Source organism: Camelina sativa, chromosome 14 (assembly GCF_000633955.1).
Source record: "Camelina sativa cultivar DH55 chromosome 14, Cs, whole genome shotgun sequence".
NCBI classification, from domain to species: Eukaryota; Viridiplantae; Streptophyta; class Magnoliopsida; order Brassicales; family Brassicaceae; genus Camelina; species Camelina sativa.
In genome coordinates this window covers 9,690,830-9,711,749 of record NC_025698.1, presented here as the reverse complement: position 1 = coordinate 9,711,749, position 20,920 = coordinate 9,690,830, and the positions used below count along the sequence as shown (strand labels likewise).

The following is a 20,920-nucleotide window of genomic DNA, read 5'->3' as shown; positions in this document are numbered from 1 at the left end:
AATTTTAATTGATATATATGTATATGTCAAGCAAAAAAAGTGGGTTGGAAGATCAATGCGCGCTAACGAGGAAAGGGTTTTGGCAAACTCCGCACTCGATGGTCTCTGATCCTGAGATTGGAACTTGGACCTGAAATTTAAATGGCAATACTCTCATAATCGCGTAGATAGATGTTTATCAGGAGACTCTACAAACAAGCCAACGTCAAATTTCCAACTTGCATGAACTAACTGTTCACAAGATTAAGCGACAATCTCCATGATTCAATTTTAATATAGTCACACCAACCTAGCTGCTTAATAGTAGGGCTCGCACGAGTAACAGTTTTATCCTCGCCTTTATGAATAAAGAAACTTAACAGGTGAGTCCTAAAATTATGTCAGATAAAGAGAGCTCATAGATGCATGGTAAGACATCAAAATTCATCTAACTATTCTATTTCGTCAATGTATTTGCAAGATGATCATACACACCGACACAAGTGATTATACTATGAGGACCCCCTGTTTTACTTATTCTATACTCTATAGAGTCCCAATATCATACAAAGAAAGACTAAGGATCTAACCTGTAAGTGCACTGTGCATGTTGGACAAGCTACTTCTTTCATCCGCCTTCCGGATCCTTCCCTCGAACCTGTTATGATCATTCCTATCATTGTCAGTAACCATAAAATACCAGAAACGATTACCAAAAGCATGAAGTATGTGGTGAATTACCAGATGAAGACTTGCGGTTTCTCTCCATTTCCTCCTGTATCAAACATATCCGCCATCAGAAAACAACTACACACTTTGTGCCAGATATTCACTAAACTTGTAAATCTTTAAACTTATAAAGAACCCAGGAAGATTAGCCCACCTGTAACTTCCTAGCGAGGTCCTCATGGCTCTGCGCGTTCGCGTTCCTGCTAGCGGATTCCTTGGCATTACTCAACCTTTGTGACACTTCTGCCTGCACATTCAGAAACAGATTCACATGAGCAGTCAGACTTTTTGAACTGAAAGGCATAAAAGACAAGATACCAATACAGATTCACTTTTAAACCAGAACAAATAACCAAGGTTCTCCATGATAAAGCTAGATCAACACATTCTCACGAATTCATGGAACGTTATTCCACAACTTAAATAAAAATGAGTAGATGGATAAGCATACCATGCACCGGTCACAAACACGGACTTGGGGAGCATTCTCCTCAGCAGTGAGAGCAATCCTGCCTTGAGTACACTTGTCACAGAAGACGTCACCACAGTTCCTGCAGTGGTGCTGAAATATAAAATAAAAATCCATACGGTTTGTGAGTTCCAATATGGCCAAGAACTTAATTAAGATTGTAAATGGCGGGAAAATAATACCCTTCGTATAAATGCACCAAAATCTGACCCACATGATGTGCACTTAGATACAGCTTCATCAGGGACCTGACAGCAAAAATAACATAGAGTTAGAACAATATAACCACAACAAAGCAAGTACAATAAGAATAAGGATGCAACTACTACCCTAGCCTTTTACTTTTACTAAAGAGAGTTATGTTTTTTTCCAACAAAAAAAAAAAAAAATCATACCCAATGATCTTTCTCCTCGTTTACAGGCTTTANCTTTGTGCCAGATATTCACTAAACTTGTAAATCTTTAAACTTATAAAGAACCCAGGAAGATTAGCCCACCTGTAACTTCCTAGCGAGGTCCTCATGGCTCTGCGCGTTCGCGTTCCTGCTAGCGGATTCCTTGGCATTACTCAACCTTTGTGACACTTCTGCCTGCACATTCAGAAACAGATTCACATGAGCAGTCAGACTTTTTGAACTGAAAGGCATAAAAGACAAGATACCAATACAGATTCACTTTTAAACCAGAACAAATAACCAAGGTTCTCCATGATAAAGCTAGATCAACACATTCTCACGAATTCATGGAACGTTATTCCACAACTTAAATAAAAATGAGTAGATGGATAAGCATACCATGCACCGGTCACAAACACGGACTTGGGGAGCATTCTCCTCAGCAGTGAGAGCAATCCTGCCTTGAGTACACTTGTCACAGAAGACGTCACCACAGTTCCTGCAGTGGTGCTGAAATATAAAATAAAAATCCATACGGTTTGTGAGTTCCAATATGGCCAAGAACTTAATTAAGATTGTAAATGGCGGGAAAATAATACCCTTCGTATAAATGCACCAAAATCTGACCCACATGATGTGCACTTAGATACAGCTTCATCAGGGACCTGACAGCAAAAATAACATAGAGTTAGAACAATATAACCACAACAAAGCAAGTACAATAAGAATAAGGATGCAACTACTACCCTAGCCTTTTACTTTTACTAAAGAGAGTTATGTTTTTTTCCAACAAAACAAAAAAAAAAATCATACCCAATGATCTTTCTCCTCGTTTACAGGCTTTATAATGTTCATCCAATCACCCAATCCTTTTTTCTTCTCAGCAGATTGTTCAACCAGTTTTGCAGAGGCAGGAGGCCTGCTACTTCCCCCAATCTCCTTGGCCTAAAACCCACCAACAGACAAACATCAGATTAGTAAAAGGAAATCATTAATCATGATAGAATTGGCACATAGAGTTAAGAAATATAAAACTAGTCGGTTTATGAACCTGAAACATTGCAGCTGTCACCGTGTCCAGAAGGGTGTTGGTGGTGTAACTATTTGATTGCAGTCTGATACGTTTAGCATCAAAGTCTACCTGAGTCTTCGACCAGAAAGCCAGAATAGAAGAATCTAGTTTCTGATAGAAAGATATTTAAAATAGATATAAGACTACCAGTCACGAAAACGGAACAAATTAAGTCTTAAGAAGATCTGACTGGAACAAATTAAGTCTTAAGAAGAAAGTAGATCGTATCTTACTTCGCATCTTGTTATGTTCTCAAGAGGATATATCCTCAAAGTTCGGCTAGTACTTGGATCAAGCATACGGAGACCATCTAAACCAATCTGCTAGCACAAATCAGGTAGCGGATTAACTAAAAAACAGTTTGGGTAACAAAAAACCCCCATAAGCTTAAAGTAAAAGCAGAGTAAACAAGTTTTTGTTCCTCCTTGCATGTATGAAGTTCAAAAAGTCCCACCATTGAAAATTAAATTTATGATCCATTCAACTCGTAGTAATATGAGTACGGATTCTACATGATTCTCACATCGGTCTAAATGATCATAATCATTGAGTTTTAGTAAGATTTAAGGGAACTTGGATTGGGGAGACTACCTGGCAAAGAACATCTGTTGTGGTTTGTCCGTAAGTCTCAGCCAACAATTTGACACGAAACTTCTGAACACCACCAGTGGAATCTTCCTGTACATCAGCCTTGGGGACAGCTCTCACGATCTTAGCAGAATTCGAGCTAACAGAGGACTCTCTCCCTGAAGAGAAGCTAATGGATCGTCCATAATCGTCGAACAAGGTCGAATTGGACGATTTCGGCGCAGTTCCACGAGAACCGTACGGCTCAACTTTGCCTCCTTCATAAGCATAAACGCCATCACCATATGAAGAATCATCAAAAGAGGGATAACCTCCGCTATCAGATCGTTTCCCATATAAATCAGATCCTAAACCCGATCCGCTCCGCTCGTAACCGCCATAACCAGATTGATCAAATTTCGCAGGCTTGTCGTACGGTTTCTCATACGAAGGAGGAACGGATGATCCTCCGCCACTGTAAGGAGGTGCAGAGTACAAGGATGATGAGTAAGGCGCAGGATTAGGATTCGGAGAAGGCGCAGGCGCAGATGAAGGAGGCGGCGCATGAGAATAGCCAGATGTCTGATGCTGATCATACGGTGAGTAATACGTCGGTTGCGTGGTGGTGGATTGCTGATACGGAGCGGTAGAATCAAATGATCCGTAAGATGATAGAGGTGGTGGATGAATCGTGGGCGGAGGCGGTTGGTTGAAGGTTGAATAGGAACTAGGGTTTATGGACGTCGCCGGAGGAGAAGGAGGAGGCGGTTGTGATGGTGGAGTGAATGAAGGAGCTGAAGGAGGGACATGATCAGAAGAGTTTTGCCCATACGGAGTGTAATTCTGTGAATAGTTAGAGTAATCGTTGGAACCGTAACCGCCGTTGAACGGTGGCGCTGATGCGTACGTGTTCCGAGAAAGATCGGTGGGAGCAGCGGCTATTGGCGCCGGCGGAGAGGGATTGGGATTAGGATTAGGATTAGGAATAGGATTTGGGGTAGGGTTTTGAAATTGAGAGTACTGGTTGTGATAGTACGAATTGTAATCTCCCTGTTGCATCGTTGAATCGGTGATTTTGAGTTAACGTCGGCGATGGTTCGATCGGAAGAGGAGGAAACGATGACGACGAAGAAGAAGATGAAAGACGACAGATCGAGTCAAGGGAATATTTGGTACGGGAAGTATTGTATGTGTCGCGAACTTTTGTAATATTTTATTTGAATACACGTGGCATCACGATGAACCGTTGATTAGAAGTAAGATATGGTTTAACGCGTGATTGATGATGATTCTAGCTGTTTTTTCTTTCTTTCTATGCAAGTGTCTAGATAAGACTCATTATGTTGGGCTTCGGGATAGATGATTGGGCTTTTAAGTTTGTTAAGCCCAATAATAATGTTAGGAGTAAGAAAGACGCAAAAGGATATAAAAAAAAGGGGGGATTTCAGATGACGTAGCAATCTCGGACCGAGCTTCACGGAGAAGATAATGACGGAAATAGCCCTTTAAAAAAATTAGGGTTTTCACATTGATTCTTCACAAAAACGTAAGCATAGGCCGAGTCGGCGGATCTGAGTGTTTCACGCGTCTTTAAATAGGACCTTACCCCTCACCCATTATTTTCTCAACCGCAATTGGTTTTATCTTCTTCTCTCTCTCTTTCTATCGTCGAAGGCAAAAAAAAAAAAAAAAATTAGGGTCCTCTTCTCCGTCTACCCCCGCTTCGATTCCGATTTGATTACGCGCCACAAAGAAGGTTCCGTACGCGTGGATCTGGAACCGTACCTTAGGTTCGATTAGTTCTGTCCGAATTCGATTACTTCCTGTCTGTTTTCTTGTCCGTTATTAGATTCGATCTGAGAGAGAGAGAGAGAGAAAGAACAAAGAAAAGAAAAATTAAAGATGTCGCGTTATTTCACAACCCCACCGCCTGTGTATGCGAGGAACTGGGCGAACAGTCAGAACTTGGTCGAATCGACTAAGGTTCGTCGAGCACTCAAGTTCTTGTGATTGATTCGCACCGTCTTCAGTTCTCCGTCTGAACATAGCTTTTCTATGTTCGGCCGGATTTATAATTTTCCTGATGATGATAATATCCTCTTTGTTGTTCAATGGTTAGGTTGCATATAAGTTTTTGATTTGTTATAACTGTAGTCGTAGATCTATAAATTTACTCTATAGCCAATTCATGATTTAGCTTATTGAATTCTCTATCATTATTATGTAACGATATCGTGGAAACATGTATGTTGTCTGGTTTTGGTCTTGGTCTTTGAATCGTATAGTCAACTATAAAGACGTGTTGTAGATATGTGTTTTGACTTGTTAACGTTTTGTTTGTTTTATGATTGAATGAATTGATGGTACCCACGTATATGGGTATCTGGTTGTTACCTGATAAATCCTTCCTCTAGTCTAAATCCTTTATTCTGATGGATTATAAAGATCGAAAGAGAAATAGTCTCTCAAAAGGTGCATCGGAAAGAGAAGAAGGAGAAAACGAAAGATAAGAAAGAAAAGAAAGTAAAGGATGAGAAGAAGTCCCTTAAACTATATTTCCCTGCGAAGCAAGTCTCGGACGAGTCTGAACAGCTTGAGAAGAAGTCCCTTAAACTATATATCCCAGCCAAGCAAGTCTCGGACGAGTCTGAACAGCTTGAGAAGAGTTGTTTGACGGAAGAACATGAGCAGCTTCATCAGATTGGTTATTTGTCTGATGGTAGTCAGAACAGTAAGAAGAGAAGCAGGGAAACTTCTCCTGCTGTTGTTGAGAGTCAAATTAAAGGTTTGTGTTTTTTCTCTTCATGGTCTTGATTGTTCAGTTTTCTGATTCTTGCATTGTGTTACATGTGCTGAAGTTTTATTATACATTTGATGATTTGCAGCTGCGCCTGTAGCTGGTAACCCACTCCGAATACGTTTTCTTTTGAAGAAACCAAAAGAAGCTGAGGTTGTACCTCAAGAGGATCGTGTTTGCTCCACTTCAGGGACTGAGAGACTCATCGAGGTACCAAGTTCTGTCTCTCTTCCAAAGACCTGCGACCATGATGTGAATCTGCTCTCAACCTCACTTGAGAGTGACAAGATTACAATTCCTTCTGAATCAAAGAAGAGAAAGAAACATAAGAAGAGCAAAGAATCTCGGTACAATTCATTATTTGATGGATGGGTTCCTCCTTGTCTGTCCTTGGAGGAGGATAATAGCAACAGCGATGACTGGCTTTTTGGAACAAGTCGGCAAGCTTCTTCCAAAGCTTCTATCAAGAGTGATGAAGACATGATCATGAACTTGCAGACTTCAGAAGAAGATTGTTCTTTTCCTAGAGCTCGGTTTCTGTCTGAAGTCGGAATTTTTTCATTACCATATACAGTCCCGTTTTAGTTCCCAAATTGTTTTGTTGTTTTTTCAGCTGTTATGACTAGAGCTTAGCCTTAGCCCTTAGCTTGTACATAACTAATTGTAACAATCACAGTGATCTATATAATACTTCAAGATCTCTGTAATTTTGGAACTAATAATAGATTATATTTTCGACTTATATAATCTGCTACATAAATTTCTACAGCCGTCTCAATTAACTGTGCAGCCTGAGCAACCATTACAATGGGAACGCTTGAAAGCAGTTATCTCTTCTTCTTGAAGGTACTGGAGAATAAGTTGACATTAAGAGTTGCCAAGTTGCCTCATTATAGTTGGTCGTCCAGCTGTGGGAAGATCCCAATCATAATTCTAAATCAGATCAAGTGCATATATGCATATATACAAATGGGGACAGAAGAAGAGAACAGCTTGAAAACAAAAAGCAATTGTAATTAGATTCATATGTTGTTAATACAAAATGATCCCCATCAAGAACAAAAGAGAGAGAGAAAGATAGATTAGTCTACATAGCAAGAGTAGAACACACCATCCCTTACTCAGTGAACTCGAGTGATTCACCAGCAAAGAGTAAAAGACACAACAACACAGCTCGTTTTAGCAACTATACAAAAAGCTACCCGAAATGTCTCCCTTCATGTCGAAGCTATCATATTAAATTGGGGACGAATCAAATAGTTGAAAATCATATTCTTCTTCTTCTTCTTCTTTTTTAGTTGTTTACCTAGTCTTAGTGATTGTTTTCATCACAAGAACACGCATCGGTTCTTGTTCTTTTTCTTCTTTTTCTGCTTTGGTGGCTGAAGCACCACTTTTATGGCTGCATCAAACACTGCCTTCACATTCTGCAGAATCCCCAAAAAGGAAAAAAACGATGTCAGCCTCTTAACAAGAATCTATGCAAAGAGTAAACAACCAAGACAAGCAATTTGTTAGGTATACCTGCTGCGTCTTAGAACTACATTCAATGTAGACAGCAGATCCAATCAGTTTCTTCAGTTCCTCTCCCTGCATCATTCATGACAGCCTTAGACAATAATCCATCAACAACCAATCATGGTGAGACTACCCGTTTAAGAAATCAAGTACCTGATTTGTGGTAATTGGCACTGCACCTGGATGATCTATGAAGAATTGCTTGTCATCTCGAAGGTCTGCAAATACCAGACAGAATTTAAAAATCCCTCATGACAATACTAATTTTGTATGAAAGATATGCATGAACATAAGTAGTCAAAACAAATATAGCATGATTATTAGTTCAAGTCAGGAAAGAGTTAAAAATTACCGAGTTTAGTTCCCACGAGGATAATGGGAACACCGGGAGCATAATGCCTGAGCTCAGGAATCCACTGAAAGAGGAGCATACAAAGGAACAAAATCAGATTTAATTTAACTCGTGACAAGTTATATATACTATATTGGATAATTAGGAAAAAAAAAAGAGGGAAAGACCTTCTTGGCAATATTCTCATAGCTAGCCTTGCTAATGAGAGAGAAAGCAAGAATGAAAACATCGGCACCACGGTAACTCAGAGGTCGTAACCTGTTGTAGTCTTCTTGACCTGTTTTGGGAGAACCCCAAACACACTAACTAAGTCAAAACCAACGATGGAACTATTATTCAACGATGAAACTAAGTATTCAAAAAGAATGAATTACCGGCTGTATCCCACAATCCAAGATTGACAGTGTTGCCATCAACAACCACATTAGCACTGAAGTTGTCGAAAACAGTTGGAACATAATCCTAAAAAACAAACCCACAAAATCAGATTAAAAAGTCATCCTTCATAAAAACATCACACAAAGCTTACAAAGATCAAACAAATGCTATGGGCCTAGATTCTCAAAAATGTTCGAACATATAAAGAGGCTACATTCTCGGAATCAGCAAAAAGTTGTAAGAGAAATTGATCAATACAGCACGTAACAGAAGACGTGATTTTGAATTCTGTATGAGAAGACCTAAATTGCAGTAGTCTACACACCAAATTTGAATTTAATTTGCAATTGATGACCTTAGGGAAACAAAACATGGACACTAACTTGTGAAATCCACCATATTCCAAAAAAAAAAACAAAAAAAAGCTTCTTCGAGATATCGCGACGAGCTCAAAACAAAGATAGAAACAAAAGAGAGAGAGATCGAGAGAGAGAGAGAGAGAGAGATACAGTAGGGGAAGTGTTGCTAGTATAAGAAATGAGCATGCAGGTTTTTCCGACGGCCCCATCTCCGACGGTCACACACTTTATGAACCTTGACGCGCTCATCTCCGCCAGCAAGATCGATCCCCTTTTCTTTGCTGCTTCTGATTTCCTCCTCCTCAATTCCTCGACGTTTCTCGCTCACTTAAGCTTGTAAAATCCCCCAAATTGCAGAAACGAGAAAAATTCAAAAATTGATGAGAAGAGAGAGAGAAGAAAGAATGTTCTGGCGGTTGATTGATTGATGACTTTGAGAAGATGAGTTGAGCCTATAGGAGGAGGGGGGCGGGGGGCTCTATACAAAATATAACAACAAACTCTTGAGGAGAGGAGAAGAGACAGCTAAGAGTACACCAAACCAACAACAACACCTCCCTTATCATATACACTCACTCCCCTTATTATTTTAAAATTATTATTACTTCTTTTTTTTTCCTTCATTTATTCTTTTTCTTTTCAAATTTGAATATCTCTCCTTTCTTTTATGCTACAGCTTTTATGTCACTGATTTTTGAATTTTGAAATGAAGATCTGTGGGTTTTATAAAAAAAACAAAAGAAAAATACAAATGACATGAATGTTTTTTTTTTTTTTTTTTATTATCTCTTTGTTTTCTTAACCATTTTTAAATTATTTGTACTTTTAGATCTTTGATTCACCTTATATAATACCACATCATTTTATAATTTTGTTGATGTTCATGTCCTAATAAAAACATTGCAAGTTTTGAGACTAGTGGTGGTATATGGTGTCTTCCGAGTTGAGCTTCATAAACTCTATGGTTATTTTTTTTTTTTGCGTGAGACGACTTAACGTCTTAACCAGTAGTTTTACCAAAACCATCTATTTTGAGTTATTGAAGTTTTTACTAGTTAACCTCAGACCAATCATTTTTGGTATATTTTAAGTTGCTAATCCATCTTATATCCTCTTGACACCTACCAAAACAACAACATAGAGGAATTCTATAAATGTTTGTCAATTTCACCATTACAACTACTAAAGTGGTTATCTTATTTTAACCATTCATACGATAAATTTTATATCACCGCACAAGTAGTAGTTGGTGATATATATATTAACGTCTCAAAATGACAATTTTTGTTTAGCTTAGCGAATTCCAGTTCAGGTATTAGGTGATTAAGACTCCTATTCACAACTGTCATATCCTAAATCTCTGTTAAAAAAAAATACTGATACAAGTCTCTCGTGTGTCATTAATATATATGAAGGGAGGTAAATTCAAATGATCTTAAAATCTAAGATAGACTTTTATAGTATAGCAAGAAGAAGAGAAGACGATGACATACGAGAGAGACTTTTATAGCATAGCAAATTACGGAGAGGCATGAATGAAATCTATAATCATTGGATTCATTTGGCAACTCTCTCACTCATTCAAGAACGTGCCGGCACGATTCCTAAATAGTAGTATCAAATTGTGTTTTAACTTATTTTCTCTCTTAATGATTCCCTTTCGGATTACGAAACATAGGTGACGAGAGGTCCAATGGGACGTGCCCAACTCTAACTAAACTAACTAACCAATAACGATCCACCACGTCACTGATTGTCCCATCACCTTAATCATAATCACACCAGATGGTAGGCTTGTTTTAATTATTGTCAAATTTGATGATTCTTCTAATTTTAGTCGCTAATTGAGAGCATCATGTGCTATCTTTAACTTTTTTCAGTCCAAGACTCCAAGCATATATTTTTGCTGATATAAAAACGAAACATATGAGTACGCCTAATGAGTTCAGTTCTGAAATTTAGGAGTACATAATACCTACAAATATTATATAACATGAGTGTTGTAATTTGTTCAAATTTTCTTTCTTTTTTCTAATACAACAACAAAAACAAACGAAAATGATTCATAAGATCAAAGACATTAGAGAAAGTAATTACGGAATTGAAAGCAGGGAAGGTATGATGATTTAACCAAATCATGATATCAAAGAAGTTAAGCTTTAGTAGCTTACCAAACTATTCACCAACCAGTGACCATATCTCTTCTTTTTTAACTAACTCCACTTCTTTTTCAAAAATTTATATTTTTGGTTTTTTAAAACCATTAAATTACTGACCAGATTTCTCTAAGAATTTTTGTTTCAAAAAAAAAAGATTAAAAAAAAAAAAGTTAAACGTAATCACTATTTCGATAATCCAGTAAAGCAGAAATTTCTGTGAAACCCATCTGAATAAAAGGCTTACACGAGGCCCATTATGTTTTATAGGCCTATTATGCTTAAAATCGAGTCATACCAAATCCAACTATAAATTTTTTTACGTACAGAGGAAGGAAACCAAACAAGAAAAGTATTGTTTCGTGAACCCTAAGAGAAACAAAACACGAACCTTTGAAGTCTAAGAAGAAGTTCTCCACTGAAGCTCAATCTGAATCCGACCATTCTTGGAATCAATCAAATGATACTTATCGTTGATTCTCCGATTACTCACCACATCACCTAGATTTATCACCACGTAACCGAGCGTTTCCTGAAATCAATCAAAATGTTCTTAATTGTTACTCAAAACTTCTGATTTTGATGCAATCATTAATAGGGATTTAAAAAAGTTGAGATCGATCTGGTTCTGTTTCTAACCTTGGGATGAATCAAACCCATTCTTGAAGAAGAACTTATGACTTCAACGTGAAGTTTATCGTTTACGGGAGGCTCATCTAATGGGAACTGGAAATCTTCATCCCACCTTGGTTCTCTGTTTTTCTTCACACGCTGCAAAATCAAACCCAAACGTGTTTCAACAACACTCAAACTTGATGTCTTCTCATAACATGTTTTGTTTTTTGAGTTTTAAGAGAAGTTTTAATACCTTTGTTTTACGCTCTTCTCCTCTGAATAGCAAACGAACAGAAGGATTTGTGTGATATTTGCCTTCTAGATCCTCAGCTTCGTGAACTATCACCACAAGCAAGCCACCACCAGAAGGTGTGCCTTCTGGTGCTTTCTCTACTGCATTTGGATCATCAATGTTGTCTGGAATCTCATCATCTTTAAAGGGTTTATATTCGACCTCCACAACAAGCTGTCCACGTGATTTCTCGCTAGATGGCTCGTTTGGTTCCATTGATTTTAAGAGCTCAAGTGTCATGAGTTTTGGCTCCTCTGGAGTAAGGTCTTTTAGTGGTATCACATTCATTCCTATCTTATCATGTTTTCCAACCTGAAAATATATAAAATACGTTAGGCAAAATGATATCCACAGATAGTTACTGAAAGAAACCAATATATATTTACCAAGAGAGGTTTTTTACCTGTTCCCAGTCATAAACAATGAGCTGTAGTTCTTGGCTCTCTGGCTCTTTGACAACTAAATCAAATTCTTCGTTCCATTCAGGATTCAGATTACTGTGTTTAACAACTGTCTTTTTACCAGGAACCTTGTCTCCAGAGAGTGTTAATTTCACATAAGGGTCTGATCCGCCCAATAGATCTTTCTTCTTAAGCTTTATTGCCTTTATGACCTTCACACTTAGCAATCCAACAGGTTTCTTCATAGCTCTGTAGATCGTGCAAATTGACATTTAGCAATAATGTAATAACAACAGAAGTGAGATATTTGACCCAAAAGAAAAGAAAAAACTTACTTAGAAGGATCCATTATCTGTACATTTAAAGTCTTTGGCCATAGGTACATGTTTCCAACTTGATCTCTAATGAGTTCCTACAATAAGAAGTGATTCCAAGAAACAGAGTTTTAGGTCTAAAAACAGAACAAGAATGTTTGTTTAGATGGGAATGTAAATAAACAACTTGGAAAACGTCATACCTGGACAAATCGGTATAAGCCAGGAATCGCCATTACATCTGCACCTAGTACCTTAAGTCCAAAATCGACTTGTGGCTACATAAGAAATCACATGTTAGAGTACTCTCTTGTTTTGCAAGGTATTATACAAAAAAAAGTTTTGCTCCTTTTTGGGTTATACCTTATCCATAAGAGAGACAAATATGTTGGCAAAACAGGGGAAAGATGGAACCAAAGGCTTCAAAGTGATCCTTGGAGTAGCATAAACTAGCAAATCAACTACCTGAACAGTGGCTTTTAACCCAAATGCTTTGGCTACAACAATGATATTAGGGTTCCCTGCCCATTTCACTGACAACTCCATGATGATTTCTTTGTCATCAGTTGCATAAACTTTCATTCCTGCAAAGGATAGTGAGAATCAAAACAAACATATCTTGGAAGAAGAATCTTGAGAACAAGAATGTGTATCTATGAGTAACACAAGGTGTAACCTTGGAAAGTTGGTGGTAATGAACCCAAAGTGAGCATTTCAAATTCAACTGAATCCATTTTGTAGTTTGGAATTTGCTCACCGATAATGGGTTTTGCTATTGACTTTGCCATCTTACAAATCGCCTGAAAAAACATTAATTACAAGAAACATTGTTTCACAAGTTATTGAAGATCAAAGACAACAATTAAAAAAAAAAGAAAAAAAAGATGAAAGCTAAGAAGCTAATTAAGAAGAGAAAACACTTTACCTTGTCCAAATAAGGCCACATATGGCCAACGAGCTTGTTAAGCCAATCAATCTTCAAAAAGAAAGAAAAACTCTGTTAGAAATTATACCATAATATATATATATTAGCATTAATTTATTAAGAAAATTGTGAAGTTGTAGAGAAACATACACGATCAAAATCAGGATTTTTCACCCACAAAGGTATTTCAGGGAACATTTTTGCTATAGTCTCTGAATCTAACTCCACCAGTGGCTTGATCTCAGGGTCCTGACCACATTACAAGTATAGATAATTTTAGCTTCAAATTTTTAGAAAAAAACTATTAAACTATTAAGATATCAATCTTCCCTTATAGTTTTAAGAACCCAATCGATCAAATCACACACACACACACACAAAAGGATTGAAAAGAAACAAACAAAACAAGATATTGTCTGTACGTTTTCATGCATGCAGATTTTTTTGAGATATAATGTGTACATGGATCATAGGCCATTACATGAATTATCGAAGGAAAAAAAATCTAACACGATTTGTCGCATTCAAAGAAAGGATCAAACAAAATGTTCAATGCGGAAATGTAATAAACAGACAAAAAATGGATGATTGAAAAAAAAAAAAAAAAGATGCGAGAGTTAAGATGATTCGAAGATGCCTGAACATCAGTAGACTGGACATAGATGAACAAGTAGTAACCAATGACAATTCCGATCGTTGTTCCAAATCCGAAACCAATCGCACCCAATATTGTGCTGATTATTCCCATTTTCTCATCAAATCAAATCAAAATCTCACTCTTGGGATCTCTCTCCTTCTTTGAACCACGAAAAGCAATAATTATAATTCCACAAAGATAAATCTCTATTAACTGGATCGAGGAGATTAAATATCAATTAATATTTTTGATCTTGCCATAGATTTACGTTAGAGAAAGAGAAATTCTCAAACACACATAGTCACGTAACATTACTATTATCACTTGAGAGAAATTGATATTAGAGACTTGGGGGAAAAAAAAACGGTTTTGAATAGGAAAATTTCAAGAGCGTTATGTACGGAGTCTATGTGAAACGTCCATTTGTTTGGCTGGGATTTGTAATAGTTTCAATAGTATCGACAAATAAGGACTTTTCTTATTATTACAAGGGATCAATATTATTTGTCCATTACATTAAAACATTCGTTTCAACTTCCCCCATTGCTTTCCTCATTAATCTTCTCTTCTGATGGTTTATGTAACTTTTTTTTCTTTCTTGTTTGCCCACGTAGCTATCCAAGTTTTTTAGTTGTGTAATCCATGATATGTTTAAATAAGCGGATTTCTTTGTCCAAAAGAATTAGAAAACAAAAAAAAAAGTAGATAAAAATAATCATTTATATATTGGCCAATAAAATCTTTACTTTTCTTCCCAACAGAAAAATGAATTATATATTCAACCATGATGTTGCATATTATAAAGAGAACATTTTCTTTCAACCAATTAAAGGTTTAAAACGTAATTTGGATTAAACTAATTGGATGAATCATGATTGTGTAAGCCTTAATTAAGATATAGTATACATATATGCCCCGAAAGTAAACAGCCCGTATATCGATGGGAAGGCCTTCCCATTACACGGTATCCATCTACAACTGGGTATCACAAGAATGTTATTTTGGTACCTGATGTAGTCTCGACCAACAATTAGATCTGATATATGGAGTTCAAACAGAAATCTCTAATTATAAACAAAGCTAATTAATTAGATGTATCATTTCATATGATACATAGCTACGTACATGCGTATTAAAGTTCGATAATCCAATGCTTAAAAAACCATATAGTTTAAATTTCTTAATATGGAAGCAAACAAAATTAAAGGATCATAAAAAGCAGGTCTAAAAACAAAAGCATACAAAGTTATGTACGTTCTTTAAAGAAAATAAAATGAACGTGGACTTAGATATGGTCGGTGCGAAAAGTAATAATAATCATGCTTGAGCACGTCATCGGCCAAAGGCGACACCAAAAGTAGCAGTGCACTGACTCTCGTGCTAACTCCACAATCCACATAAACCCTAGCTAGCAACTACATACCTATGATGTGGGAGAATTTTGAATTTACGGTGACGAATGGAATACGAGTTAAAAAAAAAAACAAATTATTATCGAATAAGATAACAAGAAGAGGAAAAATAAAATGAAGATCAAAGAGTGCATATTAGAATAATATCAAATGTAAAGGTTGTAAAACCAAACTTTTCATATATATGATATTTGCACTTGAGCAAAAAAAAAAAAGAATAATATCAGGGTAAAAAAAAAACAAATTGTAAAAAAAACATGCATATATATATATAGTACATCACGGTAAAAAAAATAAATCGTAAGAAAATACAACACTACATACAGTAATTATCGAGGTTAAAAAAAAAACATGGTACAGGGTTAATAAACTGTAGATGATCCTGATTATATTCGATCATAATTATAAATTATGTATATTACTTCGTAATGTTGGACTTATGTGCAATTTGCGTTAAACTTTGATTTTATTTGGTTGAAAAATGAAAGTCCACTAATAAAACCAAAGTTCTACCAAACATGCTTGCTGTGATATACTATTAAATAAATGTAGATAGAAGACGAAAGGATGAAAAGAAAAGAGTGACCATACCTAACCATGATTATGCCAAAACAGGTTTAAGAAAAAGCTGCGATCATCATACAAGTTATATATACAATAACCCTATATATAGTCTATATATATCAACCAAAGCCGAAAAACCAATATTTAGAATACGAGGAAAATATCATATAACTATATATTGATGGCTTTAAAACGTTTATATATATTAAGTTATTAACCAAACATAGTCAAATCACTGTGAAAAGAAATCGATCTACAGCGAGGAATCTTCATTCACGATATTGATATTATATACTGATTGGTCGATTGTGATATTTAGTAAATTCTTTGTACGTGATCAGTGTTAGCTATCATTTATGAGTTACGTTTTCAATCTCTCTTATACTATAAAATATCCCCTAGCTATTAAAGATTTGGTAGTGCTAATTGGCTCAATCGTTCAAATGGCAGGCACATGCAACCATGCATGAGAGCCGACCAATCCTATTCTTGGAAATCCTCACAACGGTGAATGGCTGGTATGACGACACGTGTCAAGATCAACGACGACGGACTTGTCTAGGAACCCACACATTCCCTCCACGTGAGGTCATCAAGGAAGAAAGCCACCGATGATACCGACGTGTATGGTCAAGATCTGCCTAAAGCAAGATCCCTTATCACACGGTTCAGATTCTCTCAGCGGCTATTGTAATACTTATTTCACGATCCAACGGTTCATACTCAATCGGCGGTGACCGTCCTATAGTGTTTCCCGGGACTTGTGCTGTATTGCGCAATTGGTATATGGACACTTGACTTGAAGCTATAATCTATAATAACATAAATAAGTTATTAATAAATAAGTTTATAATTAACCACGACATTTTATAGTCAAAAAATCAATAAAAACTTTTAAAATGGCAATTTAAAAATTCGCATTATTATTGGTGGTTTCGATTATAAAAGGAACCAGCCGTGCTCAGTGCCTGGCAACATCTGTCCTCTCGAGGTTAGGGTTCTTTTAGAGAGTTTATAATTTATCGAACGATCCTTCGGATCTTCTAATGGAAGTTTGATTATTAACATCTTTTATAAACTTTTTTTTTCTCTTTTCTCTTGTCATAAATCTTGAATATCTATCAAATTATAGGGCTTTCGATCGTATTATTTGGTAGATCGTCGCCATTTAAACGTTACATATAAAATACCTTTTTTTCTCTTGTTTTTCTTTGATTCATCGTTTCAAATCTTCATTAATTAAATACTCTTTTTAAAAAAACTTTAGAAAATTAAAAGCTTAATCAATGGAAACAATAGCAGTGCAACGTTCACCGGGTAAACAGGTTTCTGGTTTGAGACCATTCAAGAACCCTAGAAGAAGGAGTTCTCGTGGTTCTCTTTCAAGATCCGGAGGAAGTTTGGCTCTTCCGACTAATCCAACGTCTTGGGGATCTTCTCCGGCATATCCCCCGCCACCTGGTTACTACTCTCAGCCTCCTCTTCTCCCTCTGCCTCGTGTCAACAGCTCAACTCTTCCTCTGCAACGCGTCAACAGCTCTCGACCACGTGTCAACAACAACAACTCTACTCTCAATTGCGTTGTTCAAACCAAACCAATTTCTGAAAAGAAGAAAGTTGAGTTCGTCGAGTCTGTACCGACACTGACTCGTACTGGTTCTGTTCCGGTCCGGTCTAACCATCTGCGTGATTTTCCTAAAGGATTTGATGGTTACCCCGGTCCAGCGATCATGTTATTATCCCCGCCGCCGAGTAGTTTACCCATGCCTAGGTTTTCGATCAAACCGAAGCTCCGTTGCAACGTCGAAGCTGCTGGGAAAAACGAGGTAGCCACCGATAACATCCGGCGAGTTTTACAGCTCCGGTGAAAAGGTGGTGTCGCCGTGTGGGTGTGTGCTACGTAAAGTTTGATGACGTTACAAATAAAACAATCTTATGGGCTTTTTAATACTTTATTTGGGCTTGGGTCTGTCTTGTTTTTTTAAATTGATAGAACTCTTCTCTACTTTGTGTGATTTGTTAAGCCATGACTTTTATAAAGGCTCTCTTGGCACAAAATAGCCTGGCGGTTATAGATTTTCATTTTTATGTTCTTTATTTGAAGACTTATAAAAAGATATGTTTCTAATGATGATGACATCGAATATTGAGTTTGTAACATCAATGTAAGAAACAAAACTGGTCTTCTCTGTGGTGGAGATGATAACAATGTTAACCTTCTCTGAATCTATGTCCACAATTGGGACAAGTGTAGTATGTTGTTTGTCCTTCATCCGCTGATCTTGTCTGTAAAATCAAGAAACTCTGGTGAAACATCCTTTGGAAAGAAACAAGAAGACAAGAGGAAGAACTTGAAAGCTTAGACTTACCTGTCTGGTTGTGTATACAAGCTCCGGGTGCTGGCATTTCTCGGACGCCTTTTTAATCTGCAAAAAGAATAATGAAAATCAGAAGTCATGGATTAAGAAAAAGGCATGATAATAAGTTTTATCAATTCTGTATTCTTAAACTACCTTAGGTAGCTCAGCTTCTTCCTGCGTTTTCTCACCAAACAGAGATATTCCTAGTTCTCTTCTGATATCCTTGCAAAAAGCTCAAGAGTAACGAACGTGACTTGTATGTATGCTAACTCTGCCTTGAGGTATATATTGGGTTTTGCAAGAATAACAAAACCAGTCTCCAATTTCAGGTTTTACACTAAGTACACAGAACATGCACGGGTCTATGTGTGTGTTCACTGCCTATTTACTAATTATAATGGAGCGAGATCTTTGCTACTCCGTGATCAAAGTCAATTGATTTATACACAACTTGAGAATAATACACACAGAGATTACATGATGCAGCAAAACTACTAGTCAGACAAGAATCCATAATAGAGAATAAAGGAAAAGCACATACCTCAGCAGCAACTGTGTAAGCTATTTTCTTGTCAATGATTTCTATAAAGAAGAATGACGTTTAAAGCACAATAAGACTAACCAACCAAACTAAGAATCAAAACTGTTGGATTATTGAGATACTAGTATTATCACCGTGCTACGCACACGGTACCATTTATTTTACTAAAATTTTATATAAAAAAAAAACAAAATCATTGCTTTAAAATTGTGGTAAAACAAAATCGATTTGAAACTGATGATACCTAATAATAAAACACATAGTTTAATCATATTAAGCATGAAACGGTAGACTAAATAAATACAAAATACATAATATTATATCTACAATCCATAGAAGTTCCGCAAGAAAACCATAGGGTAGCTTAGGTAAAAATCATCGAGATAGATGGAACATCTTTGAGTTTAAGTAGGATTGACAATGATAATATAGAATTTAAGTAGGATTGACAATGATGTATATATATATATATATTTGTCAATGATATATAATATATATATATATATATTTGATATATATTGTTGACGATATGAAAATTGTGTAAATATGTTACCTTGAGATTCACATATAAGTATGTATCATGTTCTTGGATGTTCCTGAAGGTTATCATCATTTTAAGAAGTTAGTCATACATATATATGCTCAAGTATATTGTATAAAAATATAAAAGACTTTTAAACGTCCTTAAAACCAGAAGCATACTATCAATCTTACCTGTGGAACTGACTGCAAACATCGAGTTATAAGTTCTAATATACTCCTTGAAATTAATACGTCTTGTGTCACTTGTGAACATATGTGCAACCAAGACTGGAGGAAACTTTTGACTTGAGGACAAAAAGAGACCGCAAGACCTAATTATTATACATAAAACCAGAAGCATATTTAACTAACCTTAAATTTGATAATGCACTGAGGTGATTATGATTTAAATTGATCTCATCGTTTGATGGAACTAACCTTAAATCACGTACTGAGTTGTAGTTTCAACATCTGATGACATGGATGTCTGGAAATGTTGAGTTCTTTTATATCGTTCATTGTCCTTTTCTCACCAATTACGCATAAGTTTTTAGCATAATTAAGCGCGCAACCTGAAATCAACCTTCGACCCCAATCCTACCTGTAATTAAAAAAGTGGCAGTCAAAATTACATATTAAAAGTAACTGCTGAATATTAAAAAATAAATTACAGATTCTATGGTGATTTAGAGAAGGTGAGTGAAACACGAAAGATGAATCACCTTCTGAGTGTCAAAAGACGATGACGGAAATGATCGTAGATGGATTGAAAAACAATGAAATGAGAATTGTTGACGATTCGGGTTCGACGGAGTAGCAGGAAGAATGGTTCGGAGATCTGATCAAAAACTGTTTGGTTCGTAACTGTAATTGCAATTTTTCGTTGCAGATTTGATGGGGTTTTCTTTGTCGAAGGTGTTGATAGTGATAATTTATTTTGATATATATATTGATTTGAAGTCAGTTGATGAAAGAGTGTGGGAAGTTTTTTGAGGATCGTGGAAAAAAAGAACTGAGATCGTGGGATAATTTTTAGGTACAGAAAAAAAAAGCAAACTTATATTATTTAATCTTTACATTCGTTTGAAGTTTGAAATGTGAATAAGGTGATAGAAAATCGTGGTATGTGAACGTAAAAGTGATGTGTTTTCTTTTTTCTTTTTTGATTTTTTTTTTAAAAATTATTATTCTTAATTGCTGACATGTTAACTTTTAATTGGTACAGTGACTTATGCTTTTAAAGGATAAATTTTTTAACACGAATCTAATCATGGATACCATTAGCATTTCGGGTTGTGTCGCAGAGTGGACATTCTGCAGACTTGGTTGATTTCAAGATAAGCATCGTCCCACACAAACCACACAACAAGAAACCACTTTCCCGCGACTTCTCCATTTGAGACACAACCTTCTAAAACGCAAAAGAAGCAACGGCTTAGATTAGAACAAAACTGACCAAAACACAAAAGTTTAGATAGTTAAGAAATACCCACATTACATAGAATCAAAGTAGAATTAAAAAACATAGAAACAAAATATATATAAAAGAAAAACCTGGACTTGCGG

General features: G+C 36.3%; 6 protein-coding genes across 6 annotated transcripts; 2 read left to right on the top strand and 4 right to left on the bottom strand.

The window, feature by feature from the left end:
- LOC104740711 (protein FREE1) lies at positions 1–4,378 on the bottom strand (the record flags this gene model as incomplete). Its single annotated transcript, XM_010461391.2, is given in 10 exon segments — positions 1–130; positions 570–637; positions 721–754; positions 1,675–1,767; positions 1,972–2,082; positions 2,172–2,237; positions 2,386–2,517; positions 2,624–2,755; positions 2,878–2,964; positions 3,236–4,378. Coding segments are annotated over 10 exon segments (1,836 nt in total). The 5' UTR covers positions 4,271–4,378.
- LOC104740709 (DNA ligase 1) lies at positions 4,825–6,748 on the top strand. The gene is made up of 3 exons (XM_010461390.2): positions 4,825–5,194; positions 5,657–5,996; positions 6,097–6,748. The coding sequence occupies exons 1-3, from the start codon at positions 5,114–5,116 to the stop codon at positions 6,591–6,593; spliced, it is 918 nt and encodes a 305-aa protein (XP_010459692.1). The 5' UTR covers positions 4,825–5,113; the 3' UTR covers positions 6,594–6,748.
- On the bottom strand, positions 7,002–9,176 carry LOC104740707 (rac-like GTP-binding protein ARAC5). Its single transcript, XM_010461389.2, has 7 exons — positions 8,766–9,176; positions 8,253–8,340; positions 8,046–8,155; positions 7,879–7,942; positions 7,680–7,744; positions 7,533–7,598; positions 7,002–7,435 (listed from the first exon to the last, which is right to left on the bottom strand). Exons 1-7 carry the CDS (start codon positions 8,862–8,864, stop codon positions 7,337–7,339), a joined length of 591 nt encoding a protein of 196 aa, XP_010459691.1. The 5' UTR covers positions 8,865–9,176; the 3' UTR covers positions 7,002–7,336.
- Positions 11,020–14,264, bottom strand: LOC104740706 (synaptotagmin-2-like). Its single transcript, XM_010461388.2, has 11 exons — positions 13,956–14,264; positions 13,469–13,567; positions 13,319–13,369; positions 13,070–13,193; positions 12,757–12,977; positions 12,597–12,671; positions 12,415–12,491; positions 12,082–12,328; positions 11,640–11,990; positions 11,411–11,542; positions 11,020–11,303 (listed from the first exon to the last, which is right to left on the bottom strand). The coding sequence occupies exons 1-11, from the start codon at positions 14,064–14,066 to the stop codon at positions 11,172–11,174; spliced, it is 1,620 nt and encodes a 539-aa protein (XP_010459690.1). The 5' UTR covers positions 14,067–14,264; the 3' UTR covers positions 11,020–11,171.
- On the top strand, positions 16,818–18,059 carry LOC104740703. Its single transcript, XM_010461386.2, has one exon. The coding sequence runs from the start codon at positions 17,218–17,220 to the stop codon at positions 17,797–17,799; it is 582 nt and encodes a 193-aa protein (XP_010459688.1). The 5' UTR covers positions 16,818–17,217; the 3' UTR covers positions 17,800–18,059.
- Positions 17,908–20,761, bottom strand: LOC104740705 (DNA-directed RNA polymerase I subunit RPA12-like). Its single transcript, XM_010461387.2, has 5 exons — positions 20,633–20,761; positions 18,833–18,873; positions 18,445–18,513; positions 18,301–18,357; positions 17,908–18,217 (listed from the first exon to the last, which is right to left on the bottom strand). The coding sequence occupies exons 1-5, from the start codon at positions 20,748–20,750 to the stop codon at positions 18,143–18,145; spliced, it is 360 nt and encodes a 119-aa protein (XP_010459689.1). The 5' UTR covers positions 20,751–20,761; the 3' UTR covers positions 17,908–18,142.

Bases quoted from the DNA above. Each gene is read 5' to 3' on its own strand.
- LOC104740709 (XM_010461390.2), top strand. From the start codon at position 5,114: ATGTCGCGTTATTTCACAACCCCACCGCCTGTGTATGCGAGGAACTGG. The intron at 5,195-5,656 runs GTTCGTCGAGCA...TGGATTATAAAG, and splicing joins ACTTGGTCGAATCGACTAAG to ATCGAAAGAGAAATAGTCTC. The intron at 5,997-6,096 runs GTTTGTGTTTTT...GATGATTTGCAG, and splicing joins TGTTGAGAGTCAAATTAAAG to CTGCGCCTGTAGCTGGTAAC.
- LOC104740703 (XM_010461386.2), top strand. From the start codon at position 17,218: ATGGAAACAATAGCAGTGCAACGTTCACCGGGTAAACAGGTTTCTGGT.
- LOC104740705 (XM_010461387.2), bottom strand. From the start codon at position 20,750: ATGGAGAAGTCGCGGGAAAGTGGTTTCTTGTTGTGTGGTTTGTGTGGG. The intron at 18,874-20,632 runs GTATCCATGATT...TCTTCTTTATAG, and splicing joins CACAACCCGAAATGCTAATG to AAATCATTGACAAGAAAATA. The intron at 18,218-18,300 runs GTAAGTCTAAGC...TTGATTTTACAG, and splicing joins TTGTATACACAACCAGACAG to ACAAGATCAGCGGATGAAGG.
- LOC104740707 (XM_010461389.2), bottom strand. From the start codon at position 8,864: ATGAGCGCGTCAAGGTTCATAAAGTGTGTGACCGTCGGAGATGGGGCC. The intron at 8,341-8,765 runs GTATCTCTCTCT...TTTGTTTTTTAG, and splicing joins CTAGCAACACTTCCCCTACT to GATTATGTTCCAACTGTTTT. The intron at 7,436-7,532 runs GTATACCTAACA...GGGATTCTGCAG, and splicing joins GTAGTTCTAAGACGCAGCAG to AATGTGAAGGCAGTGTTTGA.
- LOC104740706 (XM_010461388.2), bottom strand. From the start codon at position 14,066: ATGGGAATAATCAGCACAATATTGGGTGCGATTGGTTTCGGATTTGGA. The intron at 12,978-13,069 runs GTTACACCTTGT...TATCCTTTGCAG, and splicing joins ATTACCACCAACTTTCCAAG to GAATGAAAGTTTATGCAACT. The intron at 12,492-12,596 runs GTATGACGTTTT...TTCTTATTGTAG, and splicing joins GCTTATACCGATTTGTCCAG to GAACTCATTAGAGATCAAGT.